Source organism: Lissotriton helveticus, chromosome 1_1 (assembly GCF_964261635.1).
Source record: "Lissotriton helveticus chromosome 1_1, aLisHel1.1, whole genome shotgun sequence".
In the NCBI taxonomy this organism is placed as follows: domain Eukaryota; kingdom Metazoa; phylum Chordata; class Amphibia; order Caudata; family Salamandridae; genus Lissotriton; species Lissotriton helveticus.
In genome coordinates, this window is record NC_136057.1 from 406,646,517 (window position 1) to 406,659,013 (window position 12,497).

The 12,497-nt window shown below is 44.6% G+C and overlaps 1 protein-coding gene across 3 annotated transcripts in view; it reads left to right on the top strand.

Moving 5' to 3' along the window:
• The window catches only part of CCDC91 (coiled-coil domain containing 91), a 1,837,163-nt gene that overhangs the window by 1,262,383 nt on the left and 562,283 nt on the right, over positions 1–12,497 (top strand). For all 3 annotated transcript variants that reach the window (XM_078673757.1, XM_078673758.1, XM_078673759.1), the window contains one exon: positions 1,333–1,440. In XM_078673757.1, coding sequence (XP_078529883.1) covers positions 1,333–1,440 — 108 coding nt within the window. The remainder of the gene's footprint in view (positions 1–1,332; positions 1,441–12,497) is intronic.

Genomic DNA, 12,497 nt, shown 5'->3' on the forward strand with positions numbered 1-12,497 from the left:
ACACCCAACAACCTGTATACGTGTCTCAGTGCTGCAGAACAACACAACGTGGTGTGACAAGCATGCATAATGCAGAAAGTGCATCACCGTTAGGGCATGCGGCTGCAAAGATCCAGGACAGGCCATTGCAGGTTCTTTCTTTACGGTAAGCAAAAACACAACTGTGAGTACCGTACATTGAACTGGACTATTATTTTGTTGTGTCTTGATTCATCTCAAAAGCTGCTTTCTTTAACTCTTAGTTACTACTGCCCCTCACTCCTCGCATCTGAAGCCAGTAGATTGGTTGTACCCTCAAATAACCGAGTAAGCGGTGTCCTGTTGTAACTAAGTACTGTACCTCGTACTCTCTCTCATTTCAGTGATTGACGCCCTGTACCCCTGCAAAGTGAAGCTTGTTTCCTGTGCCCGCTGATATTTGATTTATTGGTGACACACATCGGTGTGAACTGAAGATTGTGTTCCATACTGCCTGATTATTCAAAGAATGGTGACTCATAACCTAGTAAACTGAAGGCTGCATCCTGAACTCTCTGATATGTGAGGGATGGGCGCCTCTATAATTATTGCCTATGCGTTGCCCTCTGATATTTGAGTGATGTTATCATGTAACAATGCAAAGCAGCGTGACATAGAGTATCCGCTTCCGTGCTGCTGTCCTGTAGTCAGCACAGCACAGCCTCTTTCCTTTTTTCAGCCAATGGACAGACCTTTTTTCCCTTTTCATCAGAAACACAGTGGATTTTACTCCAAATCAGCCAAGTCGACAGTGACGCTCTTAAGCTAGCTCAGGATTCTCCAAAGTTGAGCCTGGAGTGCCAGATTGGCACCAGATTTTTGAGATAACTAAATTTATCTAAATGGGGATATGCTAAAAATCGGGCCTGAATCCGGCCCTCCAGGACTTATTTCGGAGAACCCTTAGCTAGACCTTTAAACTTAGCATTTCACACACTTCATTGTGAAGAACAACAGGTCTTTCCATTTCTTTTGCTTCCTTATCCAAAGACAAACTAAACTCAAGTTCCACGCTGGCTGCTGCTGTCAAGTTGCATGTGTACTCTTGTCCCTCAATAAATTTACCTCCTACCTCTGTTTGTGGAAGACTTCCTCATGTCACTCTGGGAAACAGCATTTTTATTCTTTCCTTTGTTAATACAGAGGAGAGTGGGTTTGTCCTCTTGTCTGTTTTAGTTGGGCCCAGGAGATGGGGCTACTCCATACTCTATGTATGATGCCAAACATCGGAGGTGTAAAATTCTGCCTTTGTGTGCACGGCTATTCTCGCAAAGAGCTTACCTTTTGTATTTATTTGTTTTTATTTGTTTCAAGGCACTACTCCATTCATCGGCTGAACAACAAGGAGAAGCGAGTGAAAAACACTACAAGGCAGCAATTGAGAAGCAATCACAACGATGTGAGGAGTTACTCACTGCTCAGGTAATCCTAATAACCCTGTAGTGTAATAATAGCAATAATAATTTAAACGTTAGTTTTAATAATTCTTAGTTTTATTATTGTGATAATTATTGTCGTAGTGTCATTGCAGACTGGTTTGTTCACCTGTACACTCTTTCAGACAGATTATGACTAAGTCAATTCTGTGTTGTGTGGGCTTTGTCGGGCGTGATAAAAGCCATATCACTGATACAGTTTAGCAGGTTAGACCTAAAAGAGTTTAATGTGGAGAAAAAGGCCCTGTAATTATCAGGACACGGTGATATTAGAGTTGTGTATTCCCTATTAAAGGAAAATACCCAAAGCAGGTGGTATTTATCACATCTAATACATTCTGAAGCGTGAGGTATGTAAAGGATGTAACTTTTTTACATATAAGCATTCTACCATGTGGGCTTAAATGGCACGCTTTAGGAATGATTTTCTATTGTATAATCAATTTTACCAATGCGATTTTAGGACCAGAACACATGCACTGTGGTACTGAGTAGCTGTTCCACCGTGCACAGACCCCTAATACTAGCAGAAATAGCGTTCGTGTAAAGGCAGAATTTCATGGGTGACCATGCAGAAAAAAGCGAATGATTAATAAGGATTTTTTCTCTTAGTATGTCAACCTAGTTGGTCACAAGAGCAAAAGGCAAGTTGTCAATGATACACATGGAAACAGCTTGGGCATGATTTACAAAAAAAAGAGAATTTAAGGACAAATCAATAAAAATATTAGTCAGATGTATTTTGTTAAGGAAATGTCTCATGTCGTAAGAAAATACCCACTAACCCAGAGTACCGCCAAACTCACAGACTCACAAACGTACCCCCTACTCATCTCGCAGCGGGGACGCCTCTAGCAAATCTCAAGAGTAGATCAAAGAATTTAGCCTTTTGATCCATTCTAAGGGACAGAGGGTAGTATGTTCACAGGACTTTAGAGATCCAGTCAAGTGATTTCATATATTGAGTAGATCTTTTAGAAGCCCCGATCCCATTAGCCAAAGGGGCAGAAAGTTGAAATATCTGTCAGGTGTACATCTTCAGTGCTGCACTAGAGGCAATAGATGTTTATCTCAGCCACAGTCTGTATAGTAAATTCTCATCAGAAATTCAGAATGTGAAAGGATTGCAAGAACAGATTTGCTTTTGAGTCTTCAAAAGTGTCTCCTGCAACATTTTAATAGAAATATAATTGTTCAGAGATTTGCAGTTTTGTCTAAATTGGACAGTGTGTTCTCCTGCAAAGCAAAATTGTAGCCGGAAAAAGATTGGAGACCCAGTTAGTAGTAACCGGATGAGGATCCATAGAAGGAACATCGGGGAACATTTTTTAAGCCTTTCTTTCAACTGAACGTTTTAACCCAGTTTTAGTCACGTAAACTGTAATTTCACCCGTTTAAAAAACTGTGGATGGTTAAACTTGATTAAGTGGTCATGTCTATCAAAATCTGCTGGGAAATTGAACATAAGAAATGTAAATTTCTTGCAATGTCTGGAATCATAGCCTTTGCGATCCTTCCCCTGAAGATTACCCTGAAGATTACCGCTGAAGTTTAAATTGCTGAAAATCAAATGGTGTGATCAAATGCCATATGAATTAAAAAGTAGGAACCTAACATATCAAAATGTTTTTCTCCATTCTGTGTCTACGGAGAAATGTGTTGATACATAAGACCCTAGACTTCATGTTATTGAAGCCTTCCATATATCCTTTATTCCCATTTACTCTAAAGAAATTAATTGTATGGAAAACTACAATTTAAATTCGTATCTGATTAGCCTGTGCTACTTCTATTGTATTTTGTTTTAGAGGGGTGTGGTAATGGAAAGCTGCGATTGTCTATTTAGATTAAAAATCAATAATGAAAACAAATATTTATGTATCCAGTGTAAGTAGACTAGTGCGACGAGATCTCAGATTCTACTGTCGATTCACCTTGAGCTTGATAGATTTTATATTTTTACCAGATAGCAATTGTTCTCCTAAATTATTTTACAAGTATCCTTGAATTGATCATTTAGACATTATTTTACTTTCTTGTTAACATTGTACAATGTTTCTTTAATAAGAGGCATCTGGGGCCGCCAGCATCAACACTGCAGCTGAACAACTAGCTAAGGAAATCTTTTGTCATCTGTGTAAATAGTACTGTGGAAAGACACGGGCTCTTTGCAAATATCTCAGAAGAAGAACATTCATTTTTAGAATCACAGAAATATTTAGCGGCTGCCAAGTAGCTTTGATTGTCTTTTGTGCTGTCTCTGTGCCATATTGCAGCGTATCAAGCATTTCTTCTGTATTCCAAATGACATGAAAAGCTAAAACTCCACCAATCCTTGACAGACTCATACATGTAGAAATGTTTCTTACACAATGGGTTAAGAGAGACAAAAGACAAATGAAGCTATCAGTTGTTAACACCCAGACTTTTACAGTGCTGTACATTACAATGTATATAATACAACACATAAACCTTTACAACGCATGGTATTACAATGCTGTACTGTACTGAACTGGGGTGGCAGAGTGGGCTAAAGAACGGTGATGGATTAAACCCAGATCTTTTGACTGGATGTGAGTGTTTGATTGGTTCAGATGCTCCGTCCATCACCACCCCCTTTTGTACTGATAAGTTCTGATGGCGGTCTGCATGACCTCTGACTGTGCCAAACCCATTGAATGCCCAAAAGAGGGCCTACAACCAGAGAGTCTGTAGCCAGCTGAAATCCAGACCATGGGCAGCTGCTGTGTCAAAGGCCGGAGCTGGAGTACTGACGTAACTGTAGCCAGCTCGTCATCCTTCTGAAAGAGAGAGAAAAGCCCTGATGTATGCTATAAGTTAGACCATGGCTGATGGAGGACTCAAATATTCACATTGATGAGATTGACCTTGGGACTTGAAACTATAAAACTGAGTGCACAAACTCTAAATGCAAGATGATCGCACTGCGCCTGGTCCTGAAACCTGCCACACTATCCTTGCTCCGAGTTAAAGGGAAGGCGAGGGAGAAAGGAGACCTTAAATCTCAAGTACAGCAGGCTAACACCCGTGCATTAGAGCCTCTACATTGTAGTGTATAGTATCTCGTTTTTGAGTACAATCAATTATTTTCTTTTCATAAAAGATAGGCACTGGGGTGGACAATCGGTTATTGTGCTACTGGTTGATTGTTGAGTTCTGATATTGATGCAACCCCACACTACCTCCCCGAGAAGGCTGTGACTGTTAACATTGTTTCCACTGAGAGTCAGGTGCGGAAGGGGCTACAGGTATCCCAGCTTGCTGAGCCAAAAAAGAACGGACGCCGGAACATTAGAGGCAAATTATCCAGCCCCTCGGTGGCATCTTGAACTTGGCTTGACACCCTTCATTAAATCGTCTTCGTTAGTTCGCTACACTATACGTAAATCATGCTGAGGTAGGGACCTATTGTGCTTGTAGAAACTTGCTTTCAGCTATGACCCACACAGGATCCTATGATCAACAACTGCAAACTTGAACATACAAATGCTGAAGTGTAGAGGGAAGACCTTTTAAGTCCAGTGTCCTAGGCTGTGGAAAGCTGTGCATCCAAGTTGGTGATGTGAACCACATGAGCTTCAGTAAGAGAGTGAAAACATAACATTTCCAGCTCACCCACAACCGATCTCAATTCCAATTGGGACTGCAATGGAGAATATTGGATTAGGAACCCACCTTTCACTGATTTCACTCTGGGACCCCAATCACTTAGTTTGTGCTTTATTGAAAATTACCGCTTTAAAGTAACCACAAGGCTACATGTTGCACTTAATAAAACTTCTTTATAAGGAATGTACCATGACAGAACATTGTCACCGTCCATTACACAGCTATAAGTAAAAGCACTTTAATCAAAAGCAATCGTATATTAGTGTTATGATCAGAGAATATTCCACAATGCTTGCCATTGATTTAGAGTGGGACACATCTTCCAATCAAATGAAAGTTAAATATCTCTGAGCCACCATGATTTATTCATTGAACCCTAAATTGTAATTTATGGCACTTTTTTTATGCTTTAGCCAAAATGGTTCTCTTTGGATACTTTTTCTTAGACATCATGACAAGAATTTTACTCTTGTTCTGGTGCTATATGAAAGGTTCACAGATAAATTACATCACTGTAACATTGGCAGTTCAGACAGTGGCAAGAATAATATATTTCTTGTGCTTCAAGTTCATATTGAACAAAAGAGATGATTCCATGAACCCACTGTGAACCTTAATGTGTCCGCTTGCAACAATTAGGCCTTTATTTTGAGTATGCTGGAACTTAGGGGCCAATTGGGATGGCGGAAGGCCCACGGTGGCGGTCCTTCGGCCATCACACAGCAAATTACACACCGCCCAATTAGGATGGCGGTGTGTACTGTGGCAGACGCAAAGTCCGTCTACCACTTCACCGCCGAAGACAATCGTACCGATTGCCTGGCGGACGGTGCAGGATGCCTATAATGGTGTAGGCACCGCCCACGAAATTAGGATGTTGGTAAAAACCTGCCTTTTTGGAACGGCTGGCGGGGATTGGGTTTGGAGGAGCAGTTGCAGGCCACCCTTGTTTTGGGGGGAGGTGTTGCTGCACTGGTACCCCCCTGCATTTCCCTGCACTGCGTGGCAGACACCGCTTGATGCCTGCCACGTAGTGAAGGGAAATGCACAGCATCACATTTTACCATTGCGTACGGTGCTGCAGCCAGCATCCAAAAATGTAGCTTCAGAATAAGAATCCAACAGCAACAGCAGTATAACATCTATGCTGAGGGGATGATCTTAATTTGAGTGAGTAGTGACATATATGTATATATATATATCAACAACACCTCCTCCTGTCGAAAGAGTAGAGGCCACACAGGGGAATCTTCAAGCGCTTTAATTAAAACTGCGGCAAATGCATTTCAGCCCTTCCGGCCTTATATATACATATACATATACACACACACCGATCAATGATTATATATATACACACCGATCAATGTATTATATATATATATATATAACTCATATCCGTCTTTTTACATCGATAGTCCATGAGTAATCAGCTGGAAATATCAATCTTCATATATTGTGCCAGTCTTGATTAGCATCTACAGTGGAAGTGGCTCTTTTTGCACTATGACAGAGTCTCAGGCACAGTAATTGTGCACAGAACTATGGGCCTAATTATAATGGCTGTGGGACCACCACCATCAGACCGTCGGTGGCGGTCCCACGCCATCGGACCCTGCTTGACCACCTGCTGCGTTATGATGGATGGCGGATGGAAGGTGGTCGGAGAGATGGACCGCCACAAATCCAACATGCTCCTTGAGCCCGTCAGACCATCGGAGGGACTGCAATTCCTACAACAATGGTGGTACCAGACGTTTTATGGTGGTCAATCAGCCATGAAAAGGAAGGCGGAGAGTGACTTTGTGGGCCCTTCCCCCTGGCCCTCCTATATGGGCTCATTTGGCTCCTATGTTGCCCCCTATATATCCCTGCACCATTTTCAGCCACTGCATGGGGCCTGCCATATAGTGCAGGTATACGCGAAATGTGTTTTTTTTATTTATTGCGGCGAGTGCTGCAGCCCGCAGCACACGCCACACTACAAAATATACAAATGATGACCACCTTGAAGGCGGTCGCATCGTAATACCGGAGCAGGACTGCCAACAGGTAGTCAGGCGGTCCCATTCCCGACAGGATGGCGGATGGACAAAAGTCCAACTGCCATCATAATCAGGCCCTAAGTTTACAAATGTGGATAAATGCAAAAAGAACATGCAGTTTACACAGAGAAACATAAGTGTTTTTTTATGGCAGGTATGAGTTAGACTTTGAGCTTAAAAATAGTTAGTCTTAGTAATTATGAATAGTAGAAGTGCTCAAGGAATGATTTGTACTTTTGCATGAAATTATAAATTATTATGGGGTAATTATGTTATGTCATATTACATAGATACCACTTGTCCAGTTTTGCACCAACATTTCCGGGTTTCACAATTGCAATTTTGTAACAACATTTGGACCCATCACCTGGTCTAATATGGCTTTGCGCTGGCCAGCCTTTATAAATGTTGTCTCATGCTGTGAAATTGTTAATGCAAAGTTGCACTAGGGAAAAATTGCATCCTGGTGCAACCATGGACGTCATTAAGGGCTCGCAAGTTATCACAGGTGCGACCCCTGGCACTGCTTTTAAAACCCCTGGCTGCAGTGGTGCTAGAAGCAGTCTCACAGGCGGCAGAAGGTAAGCAGTGCAGTGAGAAGCACTGTGTACTTTATACAATACAATACAAGGAATTTGTAGAGTGCACAGCTGCCTCCGAAGAGGCGTCCCGGTGTTAGCGGCAAAAGAGAAGAAAGAGAGAGATTATAGTTAGCGAGTGAAGTGGCCTATAAGCAAGAATCGAAGAGCAATGTTTTGAGTTTTTTCTGAAAATAGGTTCAGAAAGGCTAAAATGTAAGTTGAAGAAAAGGGCGTTCCACAGTTTGGAGGCAAGGAAGACAAGAGATCTACTGCCTCTTCTAGCTTTGCGAATGCAAGATATTAGAAAACCTTTTTAGGTTATTCGATCTCAAGGACCTTACTTGACAATGTGGCTTGAACCTCTTCTGAAGATAGATGGGACCCTTTTGCATGTAGACCATGAAAGCAAAAATAAGAGCTTTAAATTGGATTCTTTTAGAGACTGGGACCCAGTGAAGTTGGCGTAGATGGTTATACATCGAAACTGGCGGAGGAATCTTTAAGGCTGAGTGTGCTGCAAAGTTCTGAATCGTTTGAAGACGTTGCATTAGGTATGCTGGCAGACCTAAATGCAAACTATTTGCATAGTCAAGTTTGACAGTAACCAGTGCATGGACAATTGTCTTGTGAGAGTCCACCAGGATAAGGTGGACTACAGTGTGGCAAAACTTGAGGAAGAAGTTGCCTTGATTTGGGGTTCAAATGAAAGGTTGGAGTTGAATTTTACACCAAGGTTTCTAACTATAGGGGCCGGACAAGAGAGGCCACCCAGATTTGTAGGCCACCAATTGCTAGGATCGGGAGATGCCTTGGTACCTCAGTTTTATCTGAATAAAGCTTGATGCAGCTTTCATTCATCCATTCAACTACTTCCTTTAAGCACAGTTTAAAAGAGCTCAGTGCACTGGTGAGACCTCCTGAAAGACCAAGAGGAGGTGGGTGTTTTCCGCATAGGAGACGGCCCACATGCTCCATGCCTATGTGAGTTTCGCCAGAGGTTCAAGATAGTTATTAAAAAGGGTGGGACTAAGCACCGAACCCTCAGGTATGCTGCAATTAAGTAGTTTAGACGAGGAAGTGAAAGAGGGAAGGAAGACTGCCTGTGAAGGGTCCTCAATAAAAGACTGGGCCTGATCTCTGATGACATTTCACTTGAGTCTACCAATGGAGTGGGGTATCGAATGCTGAAGATAGATCACGTAGTATTACCATAACGGGTACATTTAAATCAAGGTTTGTCTTTAGAAATTCTGATACCTCAAGTAGGAAAGACTCAGTACTATACTCCTTGCAAAAGCCCGCCTGGGAGTCATGCAACAGTTGGTTGGATTTGAGAAAATGTGATTGCTCCCTGTTCACACATTTCTCCAAGAGCTTAGCTAATATGGGCAGGTGAGAGATGGGTCTAAATTTACTTACTACTTTAGGATCGGAGGAGGTTTTTTTTAACAGAGGTATTAACATAGCTTGTTTCCAGAATTTGGGTACAGAAGCCAGGTCAAGAGAGCCATTCAGAATTTTGTTTAGAAAGGGGTTTACGACGTGTGTGGCATATTTTAGAATGTTAGGAGGGCAGGTGTCTAAAGGAGAACCCAATTTGCATTTCTCAAGTTCTGTTGCTGATACCTCTAAGGAAATGTGGTTAAACTTTATGAATAATGGACCACAGTGAGAAAGAAATACAACCTCCTGGTTCAGTGGAGATTGCGATGGGAATAACATAAAATAACATAACATAATGTGTATTTGTAAAGGTCACATTCACCTGTGGCCATCGTTGTGCTGAATAACAGATGTTTATTGTTACCCAACTCAATGCTACACATTTTGTCGACCTCGGAAGGATGAAAGGCAAAGTGGACCCACCAGGATTTGAAACTGTGACCATGAGGTCAGACAGAGACCCCAACAGTGGATGTATCAGTCCATTAAGCCACGAGATCCAGAATTGCTCATATATAGCCTGAATTTTCATTAAAAAGAAATTGGAGGTGGCCAAGATGGCGGCTGAGTAAGACTCTTTGTACCTTCGCCTGGTACGTCGGCAGCCTTGTAGCTAATTGTAGAGCGGACGGACCTCTGAAACTGACTGAGACTGTCAGCCCGTGCCCCGGAGACTGAGAGGCACCGATCAGAGGCGTCCAGAGAGGCAGGCCAGCCTGTCGGAGACTGCGGCCCATGATCAGCGCGGGGACCCAAGGGAGCGCAACTGGGTCCTTGTGACCAGAGATCATGGCAGGAGTTGAGGGGGCTGTCTTCCCAAGAGAAGTTACAAGAAAGAGCAGCTGGCTGCTGCCAGGCGATAGAAGATAGACCTGCCGACCCGGTGCAGGGAGGGGCCTGGCCTTGTTTTAGCAAGCAGGGGCAAGCAACAGGGGCATGTCTTCAAGACACTACGGTGCCGGATGGCCCAGCCCAAAGAACCACGAGGCGCTGATCGAGGGTGGCGAGGGAGGCGGAGCTGGCCTGCCGGAGGCTCTAGCCCCCACACAAAGCAGAGAAGCAGGAGAGCATGATCGACACCTGGAAACCCGGGGCTGCTGCAGGAATTGAGCGGGCAGTGAGCTCGGGAGCAGAGCCGGGAGCTACGTGCAGTCACCGAACAGCACAGGAGAGGCCTCGACCCAGGGAGCAGCAAGAGGGGCCCGGAGGAGGAGCCGAGGGGGCGGGGGGCTCCCGCATGGTAGGCCTTACCCTCTAAATAGCCCCTGAGACCCAGGGCACATGAGAGTGATAGGGAGGGCCGAGAACAGTGCAATGGGGCCCCGTCAGCGGCGGAGAGCAGCCCTGGGCTGAGGAGACCACGAGGGGTGCAATCGGGGCCTGTCCCGGGCCCCTGCTCATCTGTGCGCCGCCCGCATTGGAATAGGAGGGGGCTAGCGATCCAGGACGAATACGCGGGCTTCATGACACCTGTGGGGACGTTGAGCCTGGTCCCAGTGTTAAAGCACAAAGGTGGTTTGGACAGCAAGACCGCCTGGGCCCAGGGCTCAGTACCTAACATTATCTTCGGGTGAACTGGAAGGGAGGTGGCCTAGGGCCTGTTGTCTGTGCGGGTCCACCCCCTCATCTTCACGGCCTGGTCAGATCTGGTGAGGACGGCTCAGCGGAAGTGGGCCCAATACACAACTGGCTGATGAGAAGGTGGACAGGCCTAGTCCAGAGTCATTAGCGGGGTCAGAGCAAGGAATCTGAACCCAAGCAGAAGAGGAGGTGTTGGATCTCCTGAGGGAGGCAGACCTCAGAGCAGCAGGCCTAAACTGGGTGACTGCGTCGTGAGCTGGGAGTGCGGTCCCTGAGCCAAGGAGGCTTGAGTCCATACAAGTATTGACCCTCAGGACAGGGAGATGAGCAGATAGCCGAACCAGCCTACATGGGGCTAGGACCTGAGAGCAGGGGGAAGAAAAGTGGAATCTTTTTACAAAGGCCCACTCTGACAGAGCACTACCGGCATCTGCTAGAACAAGAAAAGGGGGCTCTATCAAGGTCATGCTTCAGAAAACTGGGGGCCGTCTGGAGGGGGACAGCAAGGGTGGACCAAGCAGAGTGACTTCCCCAACGCCGTAGGACTCAGAGGCATCTGTAACGCGCCCCTACCTGGAGGCCCTGTTTCTGAGCCTGAGGGAAGATCTTATGGCAGTCAAGAGGGACTTCACAAGAGAGATGCAGGCTATGCAATATTAAGTGACTGACATTGGAGACAGGGTGGAAGCCTTGGACGAAAGGGACACATCCTGTGTCGAAGAAATTGAACAAATGCAACAGGAGATTATTCGCCTCACGGAGCAGCAATTCGATCTCCAGGCACACACGGAGGACTTAGAGAATCGCTCTAGAAGGAATAATATCCGTATTCGAGGAGTACCACGTGATGCAGAAGGAAAAAACATCGAAGCATATTTCACTAGCCTGTTTAAAAGCATCCTGGCAGAAGCAGCACCAGACGAGATTCGCTTGGACCGGACCCACAGAATGGGCAGCTGGGTGTCAGGCAATCCGTCACTACTACAAGCAATTAGATCACTGTATTCTCGAAACTGGGTAAGGGTCAAACTTTCCAAGGAGTCTGCCAGGGAGAAAATGTCCACAGACCGGGGGCTAAAGCAGGGATGCGTCCTGACACTGATGCTTTTTAATTTCTACACCGATGCCCTGGGCGGAGCACTGCACAGAGTGTCTCTAGCCACTCCTAAGATCAGATACACAAAGATCCAGCTGATGCAATATAGCGATGACCTTGTTCTTTTGGATCACACCAAAATAGGCTTCCAAAAAGCACTTACCACCTTGTTTCAATACAACGTTGAAAACAAGTTGGTTGCCATTTCAAGCAGTCCAAAATAGTGAATTTTGGCCCCCACCTGAAGAAAAAGTAGAGGCTGGGCCCCCTGATTTTGGACTGCGTACAAACTTACAACTACCTTACGGCCTGTCTTAGAGAGCTGGGCCGCCCACAGGTCCTCCTCCTAAAATTGCGGCAGAAAGGAAACATTCTCACACATGCTCTCTGCAAATTATATGTCACCCTTGACAGCCCAACAGCCAGGGCTATTCAAAGCGTATTGCGGGCTAAATTACTACAGTCTCTCAATTATGCGCAATAGGCATTTCCAGGGAGGTTTGCACAGGATTTAGAAAAAATCCATTGTACATCATACAAAAAGATATTTCACTTACCAGCCTGCACAAGAAACACCTTGATTCGCCGTGAGTTTGACCTCAACCAACAAAAATTAGAAGAGCTGGCCGGCTTGACAAAATATTTCTATCTAGCAACTGATAATTCTATG